The sequence below is a fragment of the Episyrphus balteatus genome, chromosome 2, assembly GCF_945859705.1.
Source record: "Episyrphus balteatus chromosome 2, idEpiBalt1.1, whole genome shotgun sequence".
Taxonomy (NCBI): domain Eukaryota; kingdom Metazoa; phylum Arthropoda; class Insecta; order Diptera; family Syrphidae; genus Episyrphus; species Episyrphus balteatus.
This window is the reverse complement of record NC_079135.1, coordinates 130,498,453-130,524,555: the sequence shown is the minus strand read 5'-3', so window position 1 is coordinate 130,524,555 and position 26,103 is coordinate 130,498,453. Positions and strand designations below refer to the sequence as shown.

The 26,103-nt window shown below is 29.6% G+C and overlaps 2 protein-coding genes across 6 annotated transcripts in view; one reads left to right on the top strand and one right to left on the bottom strand.

Annotated features, from left to right (window-relative positions):
- LOC129909222 (nascent polypeptide-associated complex subunit alpha, muscle-specific form) overlaps positions 1–26,103 on the bottom strand; it is an 84,742-nt gene that overhangs the window by 44,085 nt on the left and 14,554 nt on the right. The window lies entirely within an intron of this gene.
- LOC129909225 (uncharacterized) overlaps positions 1–26,103 on the top strand; it is a 43,009-nt gene that overhangs the window by 14,173 nt on the left and 2,733 nt on the right. For both annotated transcript variants that reach the window (XM_055986268.1, XM_055986267.1), the window contains exons 2-6: positions 5,534–6,698; positions 10,744–10,961; positions 11,061–11,213; positions 14,279–14,408; positions 24,998–25,189. In XM_055986268.1, the coding sequence (XP_055842243.1) occupies positions 5,678–6,698; positions 10,744–10,961; positions 11,061–11,213; positions 14,279–14,408; positions 24,998–25,189 (1,714 nt within the window). In that variant the 5' untranslated portion in view covers positions 5,534–5,677. The remainder of the gene's footprint in view (positions 1–5,533; positions 6,699–10,743; positions 10,962–11,060; positions 11,214–14,278; positions 14,409–24,997; positions 25,190–26,103) is intronic.

Sequence of the window (26,103 nt, the reverse complement as noted above, 5' to 3'; positions counted from 1 at the left end):
TAAAAAAAAGTTTGATTTCATTATTCCTCAAAAATACACGAAAATAAATTAACAATTAAAAGTTTTGCAATAAAACCCTTAAGGAAAGTTACACAAAAAAAAAACCCAAATTATGACCAAAAAAATCTCTTTTTTTTAAAGCAAATAAAGCAATAAAAATATAATTTAAAAACCAAGAAGCAGAAAAAGACTTCCAACAACAAATAAAACAAAACATAAAGAAACACTTAAAATCAAATTAATTGGTTGCAGATTTAACAAAGAGATAAATTACTTCAATTAGTTGAGAGTTTAACAACTAGAGGATAGGAACAGTCAACTTTAATTAATTTTTTGTTTTTTTTTAAAAAACACTTTCAGTGTTGGCAAAGGTATATAATTAAAAATCAGATATGCCACACTCCACACCAAAACTGAAAAAACAAAAAAAGACTGATAAAATTAAAGGTGACAAGCCTCTTGGTGAGGTTTCTTTGGCAATTAATTAAATCAGAAACGCCTTAAGGCTATAATAAAGAGAAGAAACAAAAATAAGATACCAATTTGATGGTGGCGATTTCGCGCATTGAGGTCGAAATTTTTTTTTTTTAAATCTAGCAAAACAAAAATAAAACTATGAGAAACATGATAACTTGTAGGCCAGCGCGTTAGACACTGTTTTCCTGTTAACTTGTGGAAGCTAAAAATACCTACACTGAGAAAAAAAAAATACGAAGGCTCCAAAACTGAATAATTTTTACGATATAAAAATGACAGTTGTCATAGCGACATTTGATATCGTGTCCAAATGCTAATTAAAACTTTTGAGTCATAACTTAATGAAAAGTACGTTAATGTTGTCAAAAATTTTGACGCTCAAGAAAAATATTAGAACCCAAATTAGCTGCATTTTCGTTTAAGTACCTATTTTAAGAGATTTTACTTGAATATGACAATTCTTAAAGTTCATTATTCTTATTGGAACTTAATCTGTTAAAACACAAATGTGTTGATAAAGAAAGAACTTCTTTTCTGAAATCTCTCTTTTAGTCAGCAATTTTCACAGATTCACTTCTATTCTAAACATTTAATACTTCTTCTCAAAATTTAACAAACAGTTCAAGTCAATACATCATATCAGAGCATTTTAAAAACAGTCAAAATAAATTACTCGAAGAGATCTGTAATTGTCAATTTCACATTATGACCGAGTTCATCTCAATGAGATCTCTACTATCTGAAATTGTCAGTTTGACGTATCGACCACATCTCCGCAGTAAAAACAATTCTAAGTCAGCTATGACACGAAGCCTCAAGAGGCGCGCCTCTTTTCAAAACTAATGAGTACAAAAAAAAAAAGAAGATAAAACAAAAAATTATCCGACCGGAGAGTCGTGGGTCGAAATTCTGAGATTCTTTTTTGACGTTTCTTTTTCCACTTTTTCTTTTTTTAACATTCCCTTTCATTTGTTTTTGCTTCTTGGTGCAATACAACAACAACAAATTTTAAATCAAAAGAGAAATGTCAAATTTGAGTCTTTGGCCTCAAGAGTCAAGCCTCTTGAGGCCATGGTATAAAAGGAGAAGGTATGATCATTAGAAAAAACTCTGTATCGAGAACTGTCAAAACTTAAAAATGGCTACTTAAGGTTTTGACAGCTGCCCATTGAAATTGTTGTTGTAAACAAATTTGTCTGGGAAATTGTTGTTGCTTTTGACTTTGCCAAATTTAAACGTCAAAACCTTACTACCCCATTTTGTAAGATGGCAGCTCTAATGATCATACCTTGTCTTTTTATACCATGTCTTGAGGCTTCGTGTAATAGCTGACTTATCTTATTGCAAATAGTCAAGACCAATATAAAATTCGAACAGATCTTAAATTATCAATTTGACACTTGGTGTTAGCTGTGTTCATGTTCATGAAATATTTAAGGTTCCTCAACCTTTTTAAGACTATTTTTTTTAATTCATTAAAATTGCGACCTTAACTGTTTTTAAAATTTTTTTTAAAAATATTTTAAGTTCAGTGCAAAACAGAGAGAAAGAATACAAAAATTCAAACTCAAATAAAATTATAAAATCATTATTTAGCGCGTATCTGTACCGGGTTTAAGCCCACTTGGTTAGTTGTTTGCCTACTGTTTCAACTTTTAACCATACAACTTGTTTTTCCGACTTGACTCTATACCAGTTCAATTCAATTAAATATTCATTAGTTTTTATTTACATTTAATGAAAAGTTGTTGTATACAGATTTGTGAAGAGGGAGATATTTCATAAGCGTCCGTCCATTCGATGAGATCAAATATATACACAGAGAGAGGTTAATCAAATATATCTCAAAGCATCTGAAGCATCTGTTATAACATAATCGAGTATTGACCTTGACCAATCTGTTCCAGCTATGGACTTAAACAAATAGAAAGATAAAACATAAATATGCCTGCACCACTTGCCGGTAGAGGGAGCTACAGCAGCAGCAACAAATGCAGCAATTTAACAGCTTAACTGACAAAGATGAATCTTATGGATGGATATTATCTCCATGTTGGGGGTATTTTGAGAAAAAAAAAAAAAAATGCAGCAACATACGGGCTGGGCGTGCCATGTAGTGTTGTTGTCTCATGAATATTCTCTTGTATGGCACACTTGGAATCTCCGTATAAGAGTGCCAAAACTTTCAGTACAACATTATAGTGGCATAATAATAATTATCAATTTATCTCATGTATAACAGTTACTCTGAGTCAAGGCCAATCGATTAAAAACCAAATTAAACGCCACAGCTGTGGGTTTTTTAAATTTATTTTTTTTTTTCTTATTAAAATATGCACATTGGGTTTTGCGATCATGTGCGAAGTTGAATTGATTAAAGAAAAAAAAATAATAATAATAAAATTCTTTTAAAGTCCGCGCGTCCGTATAAATCATAAAGTTGAAAAAAAAAATAATTATAATCTGCACACGAACGCCATCTAGAAATTCAAATTAGATGTGATGCAACTTATTTTTTTTCATATGGAAATGTCAGCTCGGTGAGAAGACAAAAGACACAGAAAATTATAAGAAAACTCAAACCACATCAAATGCATGGGAAAATCTTGATTAAGTGTCATTAATTTCACATTATGGTCTGATTACATAAGAATAACAAAATCAAACAGGTCTACCAGCAGCAGTTTCTTTTGCAGGGCCACACCACCATCAATGATCCACAATAATTCATTCACTCATTCACTATAAAAATAAGTATACCCGAGGTTTGTTTGTTTTCTTTTTCATATGGAAATTAGCTCTAGCTAACCAAACTACGCGAGACACGGGGAAATAAACTTATAATTTTGATGTTTTATAGTGATTGCAGATTATGTGATGAGATAAATATTTTATTACCTAGTCAAAGATTAGGTACGCTGCCGCCACCGTGGTCTTTAAGAATAGAGAGGGGGCGTGTGAAAATATGTTTTTTTTTTTTGTTTGGTAGTCCGAATTGAACATATGTGAGAAATATATCTTTGCGATTAAACCATGACAGATATATGTAAATCGCGTAGAAGCTCATTTAAAAACACACAGTGAGTGGCAACGACGACGAAGTAGGCTGTGGTGATGGCTGATTTGTCCATGAATTAAATTGTATATCATTAAGACTTTGAAAGGAATTTCAAGAACAACAGACATCATGAGAGTGTTTGTATCTAATGTTTCAAAAACTAATGCCACTTTTTTTTACTGATAATTCATTAAGACATTTTAATTCATTTTGGCTCAAAGTATAAAACAGGAAGAATGGTTTTAAAAAGTTAGTGTAAAGTATTGTTCATTACCATTCTTGTGAGGTATCGATATATTTTGTTAAGATATTGAATTTGAATTTCCTTAAATATCAACCTGTCACTTTCGAGACGAACAAAATCTACAAATCACCTTAAAAGTTCCTGGGTGTAACTACACCTATCTGTGTAACTACAGCTATCAATCGTTGATCTTTTCTACAATGTCTCTTTTAAACAAATTTGTTTTACAGATTCAAATCTATTCTATTTTTTCACACTTCTTTCATAAAATTAACAGGCAGTGAAAAAAGGACGCAAACAAACCTATAATGAACGTGAAGCCTTTTTTTTTTGCATTTAGAAATAAGGTTCGTTCGTCTACTTTCAATTTATGTGAATTTTTAACGAAAGTTCGGTTTCGGCAATTGCCAATGTTTTCTTCAAAAATAAATGAATATTAAAAAGGACTTCTCTTCCATATTTTCTAATTCTAGCTCTTAACGGTCTTTTTTCTCGTAATTGCCAACGTTGAGCTATTCAACAGGTTTGGGGAAAGTTTTGATTAACCAGATTTTTGTCTAATAATGTAAATTTAAATTATATGTTGAAAACTTAAAGTATTTGATTTTTACAGAAGGTGAATTTGATTTGTAAAAGGGTGAATTTGATTTGCAAAACGATTAAATTTGGCTACAAAGGCGTGAAAAAAATATGTACACCGAAAAACGAAAAGACGATATGTATATTTCATATTTTTGCCTTTTTTTAAATAAAGACAAGAAAAAAAATATTCTTTGAAAATTTTAAATGTATGGAAATTAAATCTCAAAACTTAAGCGAGATAAAATCAGAATTCGAAAACACTTTTATTTTGAAATGCACAATTATTTTATTCGCATTTATTTAGAAAAAAAAACCGGTTCAGAGAATAACGTACTAATCAGCGGTACCAAAATTCAAGCAAAACCATTCATCCGTTTAGGTCCTAGCTCAATGTACAGATGTACGCACATACGCACAGACCGACCGACGGACGGCATGACGAAAACCGCTTGTTTAATTTTCTCCATCATCGTAATGTTTGTTTTGATTAAAACCTCAATTTTTTTTTACACGAAGCCAATAATTGCCCTATAGAGCAAGTAAAATATATTTGAAAAAATGTTACTTGCAATTTGGTTTGAAGTTGATTCTAATTTAGGTTCAATTTGTTTCAAATTGGTTCTAAACTAGTTAAAAATTGGTTGCCAACCAGTTTATATTACCTTTTCAACCATCTAAAAGCTATGCGTGCAGTTTCAAGTCTCTAGCTAATCGAAAATTCAATAAATTTCAAAATTCTAACCAAACAAGCAGCCAGACATAAAATTTAAATCTAACTTCTTAGAATGCCTTTCTCTATATATTACAAATATTTATTTTATATCGTTAAAGCTTTGAACATTAGAAAATTTCGTTACGGTAAATAGCCAATCAATAGTTCGGCTTTATTTTCGAGTTTGCTACTCAGCTCTTTTGTTTAGAAGATTTACTTTTTTAATTTTATCCTTTTTTTGTATTATTTTTTAGAAGAAACTGAGAAATTTTAAGTTTCAAATACTTTTTTTTAATACAATATTCTGTGAGGTATTCAATAAAATAGTGAACGGATTATGGATATGTTTCTTAATTTTTTTGCGGACAGGATTTTCTTTTAAAACATTTTTAATTTGTTGTTATTGAGGACAATTACCTAATTATAAATTAATAATTTTGTTTTCTATTTTTAATTCCAGATTAAAAAATTACGCACAATGTCAACGTAGAACCTGCCAGTCATCATAACAGCATTTAAAAAATAGAAAATCCCTTTTTTAAATTATATCAATTAAATCCAAATCCATATTAAAAAAAAAAACCACACACACATAAAACACAACATGATTCTCAAAAATTATAGTTGTCTTACTATTAAATTAACCATCCTCATCCTCCTGATAAATTATGCAGGAAGCATTCCAGATTATGGTTCATCAGAAAATGAACAACTTTACACAGCTGATGCACCCGATGACCATGAAATCTACGACCCCGCCCAACTTCAACAAGAAGTCGAGGACGAAGAGGATATAATACATAAACAAACAAATTTGGACACAGGCGGCCACACAGCCTACTACGACTCACAAGAAGACACAACCGATATGATGTTGGGCGATGGCAGAGATGATGCCACTATCAAAATATCCCGCACCACAATGGTGCCGGAATATGTGCGAAGGCAACAAAAATCATATGAACAACATTCCTCCACAGAAGACTATGACAGCACGCCTGTCAGTTCAAGTACTAGTGCCGAAGATCAGACAGCACCAGACTCAAACTACATGGATATGATGGGTCCAATCGAATTAACCCAAAGAAACGAATCCGTACCGCTTGCCATGAAATCGAATGTCCTCTATTCGGATGAAAACGACTTGCATGACATCCAAAACCAACAATTGGAAAATTCCAATAGCAGTGTGGAGGAGGAATATTATGAAGATGCACCCGAAAGCATCGAAGAATTATATCCGTCCAGCCTGCTCGGCACCACAACAATAAATGTTCCACCTCCTCCACCGCCTCTCATAACAACAACATCAGCGCCGCCATTGCCTCCAATGCCATCATCATCACTAACAACAACACAATCGACAACGCCGCCGGTTGGCACCGATGCTACCACCACGACAACGAATCGAGCCAAACAGGGCAAACAGATTCACATGGCACGCAGAAAGCTTCTGCCGCACGAACAATTACGCAACTACATAGAAGACGCTTACATCAGAATGCCATTGGCGGTGATTGTCGATCCGTCGCCAGAGTCCCTCGAGAAGACGAAGGCACTTTGGCGAGAGGCGCTAAGATCAAATTTTGCCATAAAGATTGTCTTGGTCGCATTGAATGCTTCAGGTAAGAATATTTTATTGTTTTTTTTTTTTATCTGAAAAAAAAAGATGAATATGAATATCTTGTGGTAACTTGAATGTATAGATAGATACTTTTGTCTATAAGAGAGTTTCCAATAAAGCAATTGGGGTCAATTAGAAACTAGTTTGTGTTTATATATGAATTCCCAATCGAAGGACAGTGTTGTTGTATTTCAACAAAAAAAAAACATTAATAAAAAAACCAAACGCCTCTTTAGATGAACAAGACGAAAAGATTAAGATGCACCATACAGCGACGAGCATTAATTTCCATCCATCATTTGGATCAAGTGCAAAGATATTCTTGATCTCTTACTTCTCTTGGCTTTGGTTTTGTTTGATTGTTGTTGTTCTTTTTAGTTTTTTGTTGTTAAAACGTAAAGCAGACAGAGTCGCCCAGAGTCGATGGTAATTTGAGCTTTTTTTTTTTGTAAGCTTGTATTCTTATTTTATTTATAATTTTTTTGTTCTTGTCTCAATGTGGTTGAATATGACGATGAGTTTTAGAGCGTGCCAAATAACCCACGACCATGTGTGTGGATGGATGTTACGCCAACTTTGTATTTAAATGAAATAAATAAAATTTTTCCATCAGCGGCCATAACGACTTTGACCATGTTTAAAGATATTTACCTTATTTGATGTTTACATTTTTTTATTTTATTGAACATTATTCTCATTTTTTATGACAATCCAGTAAATAACTCAAAAGTTATATGGTTAAAGATTGGATATAAATATATTTTTTTTTATAATAACAAAACTGCTTTGGTAATCGATTCAGTTTGGTAACATTGGAAAACCCGCATGGATTAGGCTCGTTTTGCTTTTTATTTTATTTAACTGTTTTCAAGTTCAACGAATTTGTTAGCTTGTTGTTTTTTTTTTTTGTTCGCTCGTTTGAATATTAAAGTTTTAAAAACATTAGTCAAACAAGTTAATATGATACTACCGAGTATTGCTTTAAAGTGTATAATGAACATGAACATAACAGAAAGAAAAGTTAAAAACAAAAAACAAACATAATGCCAAAAATTCTTGATATCTAATTTTTGGGTATTGAGACATCGAACTACAACTACACGAATGATCTACAATTCGATTCTTAAACCGCTGTACCAGTAAATAGCTTGTCTTGAAGTATGAGTTTGTTGGGTTCATCTTGAACGGCTCAGTAGTCGATTACTGCTAACATTCTGACCCAAACCATCATTTGTCATCTGTGATTATTTGATAAACGGATCTACCCAACTGGAAATATCATCATAGAAAATCTCATCATGGGCAGCCCATCATAAGAAAAGCCATCGAATGTTTGCTTTAAAGGAAATCATTCCATTCAGTTCAAATATTTGAATTTTCTTCTTTTGGGAAAAGACACTTTTTGGTTGTTGTTGTTTTTATTTCTGTTGCTTTTATTTTATTGTTTCTCTTTCTTACACAAAACTCAGCCTTTCAAAAAAATATCCTTTCACGAATAATGTTTTTAAGAATTTTATGGATCCTTTGTCCCTGTTTCATCATCAAATAAATAAATAAATAAATAAAACCATCATACGGAATTACATCAGTGTATCGTGTTTTCTACATGGGTGTCAATTACATTTTGTAGTAAAAAAAAGCACCCTTGCATTAAACCGGTAATTACTTTTCTTAAACTTTACATAAATTAATATGTATCATATGACTCAATTTAAAATTTCAACAAAATGTCAAAATCGATTTCTGCAATCAAAATCATCCTATCTATTTTAGTTTGCGAGATAAAAAAAAATGATTTTGTCCTTTAGACCCAATTTTTTCGATGAATTTCTTCTTATTTGTCCTATATTCATTTTTGTAAGCAGTAGGACAAATTGTAAGCTTTATAATTATTCAAAATTTGTTCTTGAATGTCCTTTATCCAATGAAGTTATATTATTCACACAAATCATAATAAGTATCGTTGCTTATTGCTAATGTAACCAACTCTTATGAAAAAAAGAACGACATCATCTCTATGATTCCATTTATCCATAACAGCGAAGATGTCCAATTTGAGACAATATGAGACAATATAAATATAAGAATTGTGTTTTTGTTATGTTTTTTTTTTATCTTAACTTATCGAGAAAAAAGTACCTTTCATTTATTTTTACTTTGCAAACACGTTATATTATATTATGTATTTTTGTTTTTTTTTTTAACTCAAATAAAGAATGGTTTCCTAATTTGTGTGTTTGTGTCTTATATCCAATACAAATTCCACTGGAGATAAAATTGTTAGCTTTGGTTTTTCATGTGTCTGTAACTGTATGGACGGACAGGTGTCCTATGTCCATTTTAATACTTTTTTTTAAATCCAATTAAATCAATATTGAAAAATCATAATATGCAAATTGCTTTATGTATGGTTGGCAAAATATCTAATCTTTAAAAAAACATACAAATCACTGTGATTAAGCTCAACAAAATAACTAACTTGAATAATCACTATCGTCGAAAACGATATCGTTTTGTTTGCTTTCCGTAACTCGATTATCATCATGAGAACGATTGCTCTGAAGATTATTGGATGGTATCGTCCTGAGTAAATTTGTAACAAGAAAAGTGAAAAGTAACTCGATTATCATCATGAGAACGATTGCTCTGAGGATTATTAGATGGTATCGTCCTGAGTAAATTTGTAACAAAAAAAGTGAATTCTTTATCGATTTATACATAGAAACTTTTTATGTAAATAACCATAAACAAACTTGTTAAAAAAAAAAATAATTCTATAAACGATTAAAAAAAAAAACAATAAAAAAAATTAAAATATTATATTCATATTTTTTTGTTTTCTTCTCCACCTTCACTTTCTTTATTTTCCAAATTAAAATATATTTTCTTCTTGGTTAATTCCAACTGCAATCTTTTTAATTATTTTGTGCAGGCGTTATTTTAGTTTTTTCAACCCAACGTAATTAGTACTTCAATGAACATCCTAAAGTATACAATTTCCTGATGACAAACCAGAAGATAGCGATTGATAAGCAAATCAATTCCGATCACATTTTTGATAATCGTTTTCATAATTACGGAATGACCTCTCTGTACTAATACGAATTCTATTTGAATCGAATCCCGAAATAAACTATCAAAATATTCATCTGAAATGACAGTTGGTATACAATTTCTCAAAAACACGATTGAACTTATAATAGAGTTCAAATGACCCCAAATCCTAACACATTTTTGGAAAAATTTTTAGATTAGTTTCTTTATATAAATAACTCCCAGTGCCGGTATATTAATTTATTGTAAATAATTTATTTTATTTTTTTTTTTTATAAAATACCAAACATTTCAAAATATTTTCAATAGAGTAATAAATTTAAGTTAATTATTTCAAAAGCATCTGACGTCAATAAACCACCAAACAGAGTTAAAATACTAAATAAACAACAAAAGCAAAAAAAAACTTTATTCATAAATTTGTAAACTCACATAACAGGTTGTAGTAGGTTGGAATTCAAATCAGATCAAATCTCAATCTATTTTGAACACATTTAACATTTTTTTTTTTAAATTTGAATTTCAAATTTCTTAATTTAGTTTTTTTTTTTTATATTTTTTATGAACGAAATTTTATGAATGTCCTTGAAATTGATTTTTAATTAACAAAACTCAAAACCAAAATCCAGTGCAGGCTTTTATTTTTATTTCAAATATAATTTATAATAATGAAAAAATACTAAAACAAAAAAAAAAAAAAATAATTAAAATCACAAGTGGAAGATGTTCTTATTTTTAATGACAACAAATAAATTAAGAATAAAACTTTTACTACTACAACTCAAAAACAAGACCTCAAATAATAATAATTAATAAAATTTCAATTTAAAGTTCATTTCTTATCATATTTTTGTAATTCATTCAACAACACAGTCACAACAGAAAAATATAAAAATGGAATTCATTTTTTTTTTTATTTATAAAAAAAAAAAACAGTCAAGACTGTCATGATAACAAATAATATTTTGATGTTTTTTTGTTTGTATTTATAGGAACCCCAACAGCATATAGTTTCAATAATACACGTCAATTCCTAGCCGGGTTGAATAGCATCAAAGAAAGCTCTGGTGGTAATGCATTTATTGGAGTTGTCCATGCATCTGAACTTGTGCCATACGATAGTGCTGTATTCATTTCAACAGCATCAATTCCAGCTCATACAGAATTAGTTCAAGACGCAGCGATAACACTTCTTAAAAAAAGAATAAGGGTTTGTTTTGTTTATTTTATTGATAACAGAGGGCTTGTGTTCTTATTTCTTTTTTGTTTCGTTTCTTTTTTTCTTTGGTGTCTATTTTTATTTATATAGTTGTATTTGGTGTGGTATGGAGAAAGATTGGAAACCGAAAATGAGACACAAGAAGCTGTTGGAGGGATTTTAGGAGAAGTGGCTGTGAGATCGGGTGGTGAGATACTTCATGTTGTTGGAAATGAAACATACCAAGAACTAGAAGGAATGACGGTAAGTTGGTTAAATTAACAATATTGAACTGAACAACCTGTAAATCATAACCAAAAAGTATAAACTGATTCCTCCTACTCCTTCAAGTAAAGCGTTAAACTTGGTGCGAAACCGTCCACTACTTTAAAAATTGTTCTTAACTTTACATCCTTACAAAGTAACGCAAATAGGACATGGGCGAGTGAAATTCGTAGAAATCCTTTTGAGTAAGACACTTGCACAATTGGTATTCTGCTGGACGACCTCGCTTCAAGCCCTGCGGTGCTGAATAGGAAAAGTTTAAAACAGCAGCCTGTCACTTAGACGACTTCTGCCTTGGCCAATGAATATAATTCAGCACCCTTACATATCAAAACCATCAAGCTCTAAAAACAACCAAAGGCAAAAAGGCCACAAGCGAGTGACATCCAAGATAACGTGCAAGAAATGATTCTTTATTATATACCCTTATGGCTAGAAATTTAATTCATGTAATATAAATAATCTAAAAGCACTTTTAAAGCATAAGCTTACCAACTACATAAAAGTTCTACATGAACGTGATGGAAAAACAAGCCCACAGGAAACAAGATGAGTCTAGTGACGATGAAAATATCTTCTCGTGATTACTAAAATAAGTTAACATTTAAGCAAGCTTCATTACTTTAGTGAAAATGCATCTATTCTTTACTTTTGCAACCACAAATTGCAGGTAACATGAGTTACCTAATTAAATTAAAGTGAGTTACCTAAATACTTTCAAATTTTTCCTCGAAATACTGAACAAATGTTTGGCTTTGTCACTAATTTAAAAAGATTGTAATTGAGATTCTAAATTTAACAGAAAAATTTCATACTCTTAAAACTCGTGTCCGAGTTTTGTAACGTGAGTTGCCAACAGACTTTAATTTTTCTTAGTAAATAGTTGAAATAAAAACAAATTGTTTTACTTTATTATAAAAGTAATAGTCTAAGAGCCCACAGCAGATTTTGGGATTTTTTAAGAGTTACCACCAGACGGTTATACATCAAGCAAAAAATAATATTCTGACTTTTGTATGAAAATCACTATTTCGGGACTCTTCTCGGACGTCTGGTGGGGGTAATGCCGTGGTTAAAAAGTCTGGCACTAATTTATTTTTTATCAACGGGTAGTTATAATCGGAAAAAAAAACATTTTTCAACTCCCCGTAATCTATAGAATGCCGTGAAATAAACCTGCCAGACTTTCGAATTCTTGATCAGGACGCTATTACCTACACATACATTTTCGGTTATACCTTCACTCCCAAAATCTGCTGTGAGCTCTCGGTCTATAATACGAATACTACATTCATGGAAAGTATTTTCGTTTCAATTTATATTAAAATTGACAAAAAATATCTATTTATGTATTGGAAATTTTTTCTCAATGTAACGTGCGTTACCATGGAATTGCCCTATATTAGATTAAGCTATATTTTTAATATATACTTTGTTTGTATTTTGTTAAGCATTTCTGAAGCGAAGTTTATAATTTTGTTACGCTTCAAGGTTTTTTCAAATTGACCAATGTTTTAAGGGCACTCTTCAATACATTTTTTTTTTTTTGTTGGTGGCATTTTTCATTAAAACAAAATTTGCTGTCTGTTGAAATACCGCATTAAATGTTGTTACCTTGAAAATAAATTATTTTGTCCAATTTTCAACATCGAAAGGATTTTTCAATGCAATACAATTCATAAAGGATAAACTTGAGTTTTTACTTTAAAGCAGCTTAAACATTGTCTATGAACACGCTCTAATATCCATCATATATATTTATATCATCCGATTGACCAATTTAAATCTCAGTTAACATTTTTGAAATTATTTTTGTTCTAATTTTATGAGTATGGCAAAACCGTTTTCTTGCTGAAATTAAATTTGAAAATAAGTAACACCAGTTAGAGAGCTATCAGCATCCGCATTTAAGGTTTCTTCGAGAAAAGCTTTTTGTTTTCGAAAAAGGCGGTCGGCGCATGTGGCCGTGTAAAGTTTTGTCATACCAGCAAATTATTAATGAAGAAAGTCTTAGCTTTCATTTGATATTTCATTTGTCCATTGACCTTATGAGATGGGCCAACAACAAAAATATCATTTTTTGAGTTGGTCGGACAAAGACTAGTGCCTAAATTTTTTTTCTCCTACCATTTGATTTCTAAATTAAATTTTTCATTGACCCGATTATATAACCTAATACCAGAAAACGCAACCGGAAGTGGCTACTTTACCGCCAAAAGATCAAGGAAAAGTCTGTTTTGTAAATTCATTAAAATTTGCCAGGAATTATGGTAGGAACGGCTGACGGCTGGTTCCCCTACTAAAATGTGAACGATCAGGAAATATGAATAAAAAGTAGGTTAACTTGCATAATAGTAATGATATCTGGCTGAAGTCATTAAATAAAAAAATTTTCTTTACATCTGAAACCCTTCTTCAATGACTCTTTTAGATATGCAACAACTTCTCCCATCAATTTAGTAACATAATGACACAACTAAGTGCAAAAGCCCTCTTAAAATTGTTGTATGAATTTACATTATTTTGTAATTGGAATGTGACTTAAATTATATTATTTTTTAATATTACACAAAGTGGATACTTAGAATTTGAAAGCTAAGTTCGTCGTATATAAAGGTACCTACTTTTACTTTTCTTTTGTGTTCAAGTGAGGAATAGGTAATAGCAGCATTCACTTGATGTTGTAATCCAAAAAAAAATATTATTATTATGGATAGTTGCTATATTGTTTACACACTTAGTCTGTGATTCTTTCAAGCGTAAAACCACTCTGGATGGACAATAGTCCAAACACAACGTAATTGGATCATAGTTATGTATTGCAATAAAAACAACAACAACATACACAAAAAATGTAACACGAGACCAACCAACACTCGAAAGAGTGTATGTATTTTGTAAAAAAAAAAAAATTTCTTTAAAAAAAAATATTCTCCCTCATGAACATATAGACGACGATGACTACGACGACAGTAGTAGCAGTTGACACATTTCTAATTCTTGAAATAACAACATTTTTTTTCTGTTTCTATCTTTTTTTTCAGCTAACAATGATTGCTGATACTTATTTGGGATCACAAGAAATCGATATACCAGTGGACACGACTTTATCTAGTTTACATGTTAAAATCGATTCATTAATGAGAACAGCAACATTGGAAACTCCAAACGGTGGTTAGTTTGAAAATATTCCTAAAAAACATACATACACTACACACATACAAAAACTCAAAACACAAACACACATAGACAATTTTTTTGGTAAACCAAACAAACTTAAAATTAACAATTTATACTTTCAAAACAATAATATTTGATCTCCTTACACAAACTTAAAAAATATTGGTCTTTAACTCCTTCTTTCTGTAACTCTTTTCTTTTGCTTAAATTTAAACACACAACACAATATTCAAACTACACATAAATACACACAAACACACAATCTGTAAATTTTGTTCTATGTTTAATTTTGTTTTTGTTTAACATTTTTTAAATTTTATTTTTATGAAAAAAAAAAAAAACAAAAAAATGAATGTTTAGTTTTTAAGTGAGAGCAATTCTTTAATTAATATTATTTATTATTTCTACTTTATGCACTTAATGTTTGTAAAAAAAAAATGTCCTTAATTTTAAAAATTAGAATTATTAAAAAAAAAAACAACATCACAATCAAAAACCAGTTAGTAGAATGAGAATTTAAAAAAACTCAACTATATCCAGTTTTACTCTTTATTTTTTTGTATATCTATCTTATAGTTTTTTTTAGTATAAAAAAAGATTAAAAAAAAACTTTATCGATTAATTAACCGTAGTACAAAAACAATTAATAAAATTAATATTTTTTTATATTAATAAAGTTAGCTGAAAATGGGTATTGTTTCAGCAGAAAAAAAAACTTACATAAAATAAATTTTATTTTTATATGTTTGTGTATTTTTATTATATAAAATTGATTAATATTTTGTATTTTGCAAAGAAAAAAAAAATATTTAAGAAAATTTTGTTTTGTCCAACGCTTGATGACTAAATGTACATACGAGTAAGTATTATTTTCCTACTAACTGTTTTGTCCTCTCTTTTTTCTTTTCTATTTGAGTTTTGTTGCTTTTTCTTTTTTTGTGTTAATAAAGCACTGGGGTTAATACTAACACAGTAATAGAAACCATACAATGGGGTCAGATTTGCAAGTAGATTTGCAACTACTTAGAATTTTAAACAACAATTGCACGAAAATGTGTTTTTTTTTATATATAGTTTAGTGTAAACTAATAAGAGATATTCATGAATCTTACTAAATTAAGAAAAATCGTCTTTATTATAATTTATCCCCTAATTTTTTTTTGTATTTTTTTTCGTGAAAAAAATGTCTTTTTATGGTAGATAATATTACATAAATGGAATACGTTCAGAATTTTCCTTTTATTCAATAAAAACCGTAAGTGGTCTGCAGTAGAAAAAAACGCTGATTTTGAGAGATGGCCTGTGTTACGCTGACTTAACAGGCTGACTACAGTATATTGGCTTAGACTTGCAATTTCCAAAAAATACAGGAAGAAATTTGTCGAGGTTAAATCCCGAATATGTCGTTTTCAGATATCCCGTTAAATTTTGTCAAAAAAAAATTCTCTTTATCTAGAGCTCGCTCGCTGTATGCTCCAAACTTTTGGTTTTTGAGAATACTTTGTTCCTTGGCACGTTTCATATATGACAATTTTGCTTCTTAGCAAAGTCGTTCATGTGCCTGGTCGATAAATTTGTTTTAAGTTGGCATTTCAATTTTTTACTTATTTGTAGAAAAAAAAAATACTACACATTTAAATTTTTTTAACGCCGTTAAAGTTTTTTGAAAAAAAAAAATATTTTTTTAACATTCATTTGATAAATAGAATATCAATAATAATAGGTATGCAATTTTGAAATTATCTGCCATTCAAAAGTAACGGAGATAAAATATAGACGCTTGATATCCAGTTTAACTCTTTGAAGGAACAATATTTTCTTGGAACTTGGTGAATTTTTAGGGCTCATCATAAAGTCATAGAAGTTTCACGAAAACTTTTTTTTTTTCTGCTTGCCCAAAAAACACCCGGTGACACCAAAATAAAAAATAAAAAGTGCTGAACTGGAAGTCCGACTATGTTTATAAAATGTGTTTTTGGTCGCTAAAACTGAATCCAAAGTCCGTTTTACTCGATCACGTCAGTATTTCTAGATAAACTCAAAAATAGGTCACAGACAACCTGACTCAAACATCTTTTTTGAGGTTACCTAGAAAACCTGACGTGATTGTGCAAAAAAAACTTCGAATCTGGTTTCAGTGACCCGAAAAACATATGATTAACATAGTCGCACCGCCAGGTCAGAACTTTTTATTTTTATTGTGTGGCTGTGCTATCATTCTCTTCGTCGCACAGTGGTGCCTTTGGTGCTTTTCGGCTTAAAAAATCATTTGAACGGCCATTTCTTGACGAAATATCATGAAATTTAGTACGCTGAAGCATATTAGTATAAGAAATAAGACAAAGCTTCCAAATTTTTTTTGGCATAAAGAATAAGCGTTTATAGAATCTTCTTTTTCGAAACTGAATTTAAGCTAGAAATTTAGCTAAATTGATGTACAAACGAAAAGATGTTCGAACTTTGATTTAAGTACAACTGTTCATATTCAATGAAAAAAAAATTCAGAAATTTATAAACAGAGTTCAAAAAGTGCCAAAGTAGTACCCCGCCCTTTTTATTTTTTTTATGCAGTTTTTGGATTTTTTAAAGTTAACACACTTTTTCATCTTTTCATCTTTCATAATCTCTACTTTTAAATATAATTGGGAATTATATAAAGCCAAAATAGTAAATTTTTTATAAAAATAAATAGGGAAGATCTCAAAAATTGTGCAGGGTTTTCTTTAAATGTCAATGGATACATACATACATATGTCCACATACTCCTAACATTCATAGGTATTTTTAATCGAGATTTTTCCGCCTCCGAAAAAATTCTTCTGTTCATGAAAATTTTGTAACAAGTTTTTACAAATTCATTTATTTTCAAAACATGAAAAGTCAATTTTTTTTCAAAATTAATTTTTTTTTACCTAAAGTTGTTACCTAGGGATATCCGCACCTGCCTTCAAAATATGAAGTTTCAAAACCATCAATATCCAATTTTACAGGTACGAGAAATATTTTTTTATAAGCAAAACACGATAAAAGTCACGGATTTATCATCTATTTATAATAAACAGTAGCCTAGTAGTTGTAGTGGACTACTTATGAAAAAGCTTACTACTGGTTCAAAATCTAAAGACTTAAGGGTCTTTCAAGTTAAATGAAATGGCCGATTTTCTTCACTATTACTCAACTTGAAGCAAACTCGAGAGTTGGCGAACTTGAGAGTTGACATCAACTCGAAAGTTGAGACACAAGTTGAGAATTTGTTTTCTTCACTATTTTTTTCTCAACTCTCGAGTTTTAAAAACAGAAGTTGGCCAGCATAAAGTTTGAAAAATATCCCTGGGATATTTGTGACAGTTAATAGAAATCTGTCAGTTTTAAATATGAAAAGCAATCGTGTATGTCATTTAAAACGAAGTTGTGCATTTTTTGTTAGTTCAAAAAGTCAAATTCGTTATTAAATTAGAAATAAAATTATATCGTTGTTTAGAATGCATTTTTCTTTGTTTTTTTTTTTGCTATAAATTAATTTTAAACATATCTCTCTTCTTGTATAAGTTTTTGCTTTGTGTATGTGCCTCTCAATAATTTTGAAATGATGTTAAAGAAAATCGGTGGAAAAGGTTAGTCATAGTTTTTTTATCTTATTTTATTTTTCATAAATTTGATTTAAAGTGCATCAATGAGCGATTTAAAGGAACGTGGAAGTAAACCCTTTGATATGTGCATCTGTACGTACCTAATGTGTAAATTTTTCTTAAAAAAAAACTCTTAAGAGCCATTTCATGTGTTATTTTTCAGGCATAAAAAATATTTTTTTTTGTTTTTATCGCGATATTCAGCATAAAAAAACGTTTGAAACAAAAAATTGAAAGAAAAAACATGACATTTCATAAAAAATCTCAAGTTTGCTCTCTCAACTTCTACAAATTTCGGAAGTTGAGAAAACCAGAAGTTGATCAACTCGAGAGTTGAGAAACGAAAGTTGAAACTGTCAACTTTTAGTGAAGAAAAACAAATTAAAAAGTTGAGAATTAAATCCTCAAGTTGAGTTCAACTTGTAGTGAAGAAAATGGCAAGTAGGTACTCTGAACATTTTATTATAATCAAAAATACAATTGTTTGATAATCGGAAACTTAAAAAAAATATGTATGTATGTATACAGGGTGTCCCAAAAGTAATGGATCAAACGAAGTATGCTGATAGGCAAACTTTAGGGCTCTCAGAATTTGGTAACTTGTTCATCCCAAATCCTTACGGTTTTTGATTTAATGCAGTTTTTGTGAAATTTCGATAAATCCCGACTTTGCAACAGTATTTTGCTTCCTCCGCTCATAATTGATTTTTGTTTTTTACAATTCTTTCACTTAAACATTGCCTAATAATAAGAAATAATTAATTAATCAAAATATTTTTTATTTCATTCGCCATTTTGCTGAAAATTAATTAACAGCTCCATGTTTTATGAAAACTCAATTTCTCACTTTTATTTCAGAGCAACACCCTGAACAAATTTTTTATGGTGTGACCCTGGTTTATTATTTTGAAAACTTGCCGCGTTATTGCAGTTTTCAAAAATGTATAAAAGTTTCCAAAGTTGAAGTTAGAACTAAAGATATTACAATTTAAAAGCAACAAAACAGGGTCTGTCAGAGAAAAATAACAAAGAAAAATAAACAAATTTTCTCGACTGTTGTTTGTTTATTTCTTTTTGAATAAAAGCCTCGAATTTTGTTTGTTATTTTGCTCTGAAAACCTCTGTTTTTTTGCATTCAAATTGTAATATCTTTCGTTCTAATTTCATCTTTGGAAACTTTAATACATTTTTGAAATCTGCAATAACACGGCAAGTTTTCAAAATTAATAAACCAGGTTCACACCATAAAGAATTTGTTCAGGGTGTTGCTCTGAAATAAAAGTGAGAAATTGAGTTTTCATAAATCATGGAACTGTTAATTCATTTGCAGCAAAATGGAGAGTGAAATAAAAAATATTTTGATCAATTAATTATTTCTTATTATTAGGCAATGTTTTAGTGAAAGAATTGTAAAAAACAAAAATCAATTATGAGCGGAGGAAGCAAAATACTGTTGCAAAGTCGGGATTTATCGAAATTTCACAAAAACTGCATTAAATCAAAAACCGTAAGGATTTGGGATGAACAAGTTACCAAATTCTGATAGCCCTAAAGTTGGCCTATCAGCATACTTCGTTTGATCCATTACTTTTGGGACACCCTGTATGTATTTCAAAACTAATTCACATTCGTTTATTTTCTAAAAAATGATAAGTCCAAAAGTGTTCTTATTTTTTTTTTTTTTTTTTTCTAAAAAGTAAATACCAAACTGTATTCTGTAGTTAGGAGAGAGTTCTACATGATATATTTTTTATAAATTTTTCAACACACAACAAAAGAAAATAGAACTTTTTTTTCTTCTCCTGAAAAATTTAAAATTATGGACTTATCATGTTTTGAAAATAAATGATATCAAGTATGTATTAGATTTGCAACAGCACTAATTGCATCACTAAGTTAAATCAAAGAATAATAAATTAAGATTCTACCCAAGATTAATTGGAAATTTATTATTAAACAAAAAAAAAAAGAAAAATAAACATTTTACCTAGATACCTACAGAATTCTCCCAAAAATAAATCATGAGGCAATATAATTAATTTCCTCTTTTACATTAAACCTTGTACTTGACCTTGGTCGGTAGCAGCCGAACGATCTTTTCAGGCAGTGTGAGTTGTGACCATAGGCGGATCCAGGGGGGGGGGGCACGGGGGCACGTGCCCCCCCCAGAACTTAAAGTTCATACTTAAAGGAAATCAAACTATAAGAGTTTTAAAAATATATGAATAATAACAGAAAGAACTTGAGTGAAACTCTTGTCTATTTCTGGCTGAAAATGCGAATTTTGTTGATATTTGCATCCCTTTCCCATGAAAAGCTCCACCTCACAAATAAATAAACGGCTATTTGTTGGGTACACACGAATTTTTTTTTCGATTTAAAAAAAAAGTGAATTTTCAAAGTGATTTTGGTGAAAAATTTTGATATGGACATCGAATGACATTGAATGATATAAAAAAAATAATTGTAGGTATATGCAACTCTATTTTTTCATACAGAGGGGTTAAAAAATTAGCACTTTTTTCGTTGTTTTTTTTTTTTTAAATTAGTGTTTTTAAAATAGCATAAACATAAACAAAATTGCATAAACCATATATTATAGAACTGCTGGATATGTAGAACAAACTTGCATTTCAGAAGTTTGCTCAAGTTTGCACCCCGAAAATAAAGACCCCTTGAAAAAAAACTCCTCAAAAGCGACCCTTATACTTATAGATTTTTATAAATATTATTTTATTGAGAAAATTTCTCCAGGGATACCTCTAAAAATATGTAAAAAAAATAGTGTTCCAAATTTCAAAAGAATCGGTGCAGTAGTTTTGAAGTTATGAGGAGCACCGCCGTTGAAAACATTAGTTGTGGGGATAACGATTTAAAGTTTTGAACTCTGGACTAAAAGACTAAAACGTTCCTAAGGGAAGTATTAAAATACTCATAACTTGGTCAGTTTGGCTCCAAGAGACCTACAATTTGAACACAATATTCTTGAGGTATAAAACAATTTAACCCCTTGTAGCCCCATGTGACATTTCTGTAATAAACCGAAAAAGATTGCATAAAAGCTCTACAAACTATTTTTTTTTTCTTTTGAAGCTTCTAATATTATAATCTTTAAGTATTGCTTTATCGAAATAGTACTTCAAATTTCTAATAAATAGCACCAATAGTTTTTAATTGACAGTTAATGTTGAAAGTTGGGCTTTTTTTGAAAATAAGCAAATTTGTGTAAAAACAACGAAATTCAGAAAAAAAATAGTTTTTGTTAGTAAACCCCACGGGGTTTTATTTTTGGATTTTAGGAAAGTGCCTAAAAATTAATATTAGATAGTTTTTTGCTTGAATTTTTGCATTTTTATATAAAAATAAATTATTTAAACTTTTTTTTACTCCCAAAATATCGAAATAACTAAGTAAATAATGACTTTATTGCATTTTTAAAAAATACGTGTTTTATTAAAGATAAAGGCCAATCGATTGACTTATTAATTTTTAAATTAACGACCTTGGGTTACAAAAGGTTAATGCAAATAAAAAAAAAAACAAAACTGGGTTTCCCGGCAAAAAAGTATGATTCAGTTTTTTTGGTTATTCTTAGGAACTTTAATATTTATTAGAATGAAGTCTTTAGTATTTGACTAAAAACTACTAGGTCATTAACTAATGGTATAATTATGTCCATAATATTGCAAAATTTTATACAAAATCAATTAAAAAACGTAAACATTTTTTTTTTCAAAATTTCATCTTTAAAACTTAATTTCTCAAAACCTATTTGGTGAAACAACTTAAGGCAAAAATTAAATAAAGAATAGATTACTAACTTTAATATAGCACAGAATTGTACGTGCACTTTCTGATTTTTTATATTTTTTTTCTTCCGGCCAATCCAGGAGTAAGAGGGTTAGCACTTAAGTGGCTTTTACTGTAACAAGAAAATGAAAATTTTTCCTTCCGAATAACTTTTTGGTCATTTGGTACCTATTTGATGTGGGAAATGTGCCTAAATATTTTTGGCCAGGTTTTAGACCACTGTGGGTCGTTAAAATTTTCTGCTTGTTAGTCAGTCGTATGGTACTTCACTTTATTTCTAACTGTTATTGCTGTTTTTTTTTTTTGCCAATCCGTCCCTTGTGCCCCCCCCAGAAAAAAATCCTGGATCCGCCCCTGGTTGTGACTAATCTAGTCCAACAAACACACCACGTCATAATATTCAATTGTGTTTGTTGTGTACTTTGTTCCATGTGCCAACTCAAAAAAAAAAAAAAAAGCCCAGACATGATTCCATTAATGATTTTATTTTTTTTTATTGAATCATTTAAAAAAGGTTCCTCCTCATCGCCCTCAATTTTTTAGAAGATGATAAATAAATAAAATGAAACCCAAAACAAAAATAAAAGCGGCACAAGGGAGAATTAAAATTAACCATTTGTTTTGACTGAAATTATATTTTTGTGTCTGTTGTTATGAAAACATGCGCAACAAACCGAAAATTATCATAGTCCCTAAACTGTCTCACTTTGATGAATACATTTTCCAAGTTCTAATTCTGACCTATGACTTTTTTTTATTGGTTTATCAATTTTCTATACAAAAACAAGAGATTATAAATCAATTTAATAAATAATGACAAACCTTTTTTTGCATTCAAAATTTCACTTCAATTTGATAAAAAAAAGTGAAATTCTAAAAGATTTCTTGGGTTGACTTGAGAGTTCGAATCGAGACGTTGTCGTCGACGTCTTCAACTTCGTCGTTTCTGTATTTTTTTTTGTTGTATTTTTTTAACTCGCACAAATTAATTAACTTTCAAAAATTTCACTATTTCAATGTTGTATAATATTAAAATCAAAAATCTTTTGTTTCCTTTGTTATTTTTCTTTTTTTATTGTATTTTTGCTAATTTATTATGGTTGAATTATTTCGTTTCGTCGAGAAAGAAGAAGAAAGTCGTAGTCAGAGATACCCAAAGGAGATGGGAAACTTTCGTACGTTTTACCCCCCAAAACCCATTTGTTTATTTCGTGTTGTTGTAATCTCTTTTGTATTCGTGAATAAATGTGAAAAACACACATAGTGTAGCCACGGTGTTTTTACGCATACCTAAGCAAAAATGTACGATTTTTCACGCATACTTAGCCAAAAATGTATATTTTTTCACGCATACTTATCCAAAAATGTCTAAAGCAGCTTGTAGGCAAACCCGTATGAAGTCAGAAGTTTCTCATCTCTTTTGGGTATCTCTGGTCGTAGTCGTTGAATTTTTTTGCCAAGTTTTTTTTTTTGTTGCTTTGCTTTGACATTTGGATATGCAATGTTTGTTTTTGTTGTTGTTGTTTTTGTTTATATTTCTTCTTCGCGCATGGCAAATTCACATCACAATCAGCTGTGTTCGTGTTTGTGTGAAAACGTGGAATTTTGATTTTCTGTTATAAACTGTTATACTAATATGGAAGAAAATTCTTAAGGTATTGATTAGACTTGGATTTAATATTTTTTGTTTTTTTTTTTATTTAATTTTATTATTAGGTGTGTTTTTTTGTTTATTTATATGAATTTTGCACAAAAAAAAACATCGAGATATTTGAAATCAAAACAATTTAAGTAAGGCTACGACAGAATCTAACTGATGAGCCAACTGTCGTACCTGGGCAAAACGCTTTATAAATTTGGAGTTAAGGTCACTTGAACTTTAAAATTGAATTATATTCAATCGCTCCACTTAAAATTAAAATAATTTTAATATATTTTTATTATTTTTGTTATTTTTCTTTGTTATCAAAACAATTTACGTATTTAAAACAACAACTATATCTGTATTGACACTTGAAGTCACGGCACCTGGTGGACAGCGCCGGAAACCTCAAAGTGATATAGAACATTTTCCGATTTGCCGTTCAATGTATTTTCCATAAAAAAACACCTCGCAAAACATTTATTTTACGAATTAATTTACGAGTATCAATGTTATGATTGTAAAATGATAATAATATGTGTTTATATCTAAATCAGGTTCAAAATATATCAAAAAGTATAATAATACTTTTGTAATTTGTCTTCAAAAAGTGTAAGCGAAAACTACAAAAAATATTGAAATTATTAAATTATTCTTTTATTTCTTTTGCTTTTTCACAAATAATAGTAGGTAAGCACTTTTTTTATTTTAAACAATTTTGAAAAAAGTTATACCAAAAAGTTTCTTTACTTTTTTGTAGTACTTGTTGTTGTTTTTCTGCAATTTGCTACACTTTTTGAAGACAAAAAATTACATAGGAATTATTATCTTTTTTATATATTTTAAACCTTAGATATAAACTCATATTATTATCATTTTCCAAAAAAAAATAGCGAAGAAAATGAGGTTTGAAAAAAGCTCTCAAAGAAAAAATAATCAAAAATTTTTTTGACATTGTTGCATTGAAATGTTGATATTTCGAGATATACGCAATGCACTTTTCAGATAAAAGTCTTAAATTGATTCTGATAAAATTGTTGAAATTGAAAAAAATTCTATATGGCTACCTTCAAACGCTAACACAAGAACGCCGCAACTAATGTTAATGGTTATGGTGTTAAAATGTAGCTAAGAATATACAAATGATTTTTGGATTTTTGTTAAAAAAAATTTTGTTTTGAATCCAACATAGATTCCATTGCCATACAAATGGTTTTTGTTTTTTTTTTTTTGTGAACAAAATTTGTTTGCATCCATCATGGATGTAATAGCCAACCACTACGGAGTTTAAAAAAAAAAAAAGTAACAATTTTGACAGACAGCTGCCAAAGTGTATTTACAGTGGTGCCAAATATTTGCATGGATTTCAAATATCCCGATGTCGTTTTTTTTTGTGCAAAATCTATATAGATAAACAAAAAACACACCTATTATTTTTTTATTATTTTTTTTTATTTTATTCAATTATTATTTTTTTTATTATTATTTTTTTTTTTAATTAGATATAAATTTGAAGAAATTGGTAAAATTCAAATCACGTTTATTGTCATTAAACGAAAATCAACTTGATGCTTTTGTACCATTGACTAAAGTTAAGAAGTCTACCACATTTAAATTGAAATTAATTCCGGAGTTATTGGATAAGGAATATAATGTTTTTGTTAGAGCCGATCGGAAAGCTGATATATTTCTTGGTAAGTTTAAAACAAAAATGAAAAAATTATAAATATTATTGTGTCTAGTAGAACTACAAGTCTATAGATAGAAACTATTTACGAAAAAAAAAGAAGATTATATGAGTTTTTTTTTAGAAGAACTTTTACGTATTTTTGTATTGATTAGAAAGTTTAGAATTGATAACATTTTAACCCGATTTATTGTCATAATCATCCAAATGCACGTCATTTACATGCATCTGTTTATATTTTCGGTAGTATGAAAAATAATCTTATTAAAGTTTGTACGTTTTGAGTTTGTTTAGGAAATACTTTTAGTTAAGAGATAGTTATTGGGATTTTTTTAAGGGTGAATAATACATAAAAAAGAGAAAGATCAAGGCAGAGTAGTGCCCAGTCAAGTTTGCATCAAACTTTGGAAGAACAAATTTATTTTCAGGAACCAACTTAAAGAATTTTCGAATTCTATACCGAAGTTAAAACAAAAAAATTTAGCACTGTGATGAATCTGAAAGTTAGGGAGCGTGGCAAACGATAATTTTCTCTGAATTATTCTCATATATTGATGATCTGATCGTAGAATCATGAAATTAGATAGATTTAGAAGTTTATACAGTTACATATTTGAAATTTCAGATATTCTTCTTAGGGGGCGTGATAACAACCCATTCCCAACTAACACAACAGCTTCTGTACACAGCTTTTACTGAGCTTGCTTCATAATTTAATTGCTTATAGAAGTTCGAACTTGTTTAACAACTTCTAATAAGCTGTTTAAATACTGTTAAAGAAACTTAACCAAAGAAAGCTTGTTTTTGCGATAAGCTTGTTTAATGAATTTATAGAAGGTTTACAGAAATTACCAAGTTTTGTATTTGATTTTTCATTTTGATATTGAATAATCTAGCTCAGTCATTTTTTGGTTTCGACAT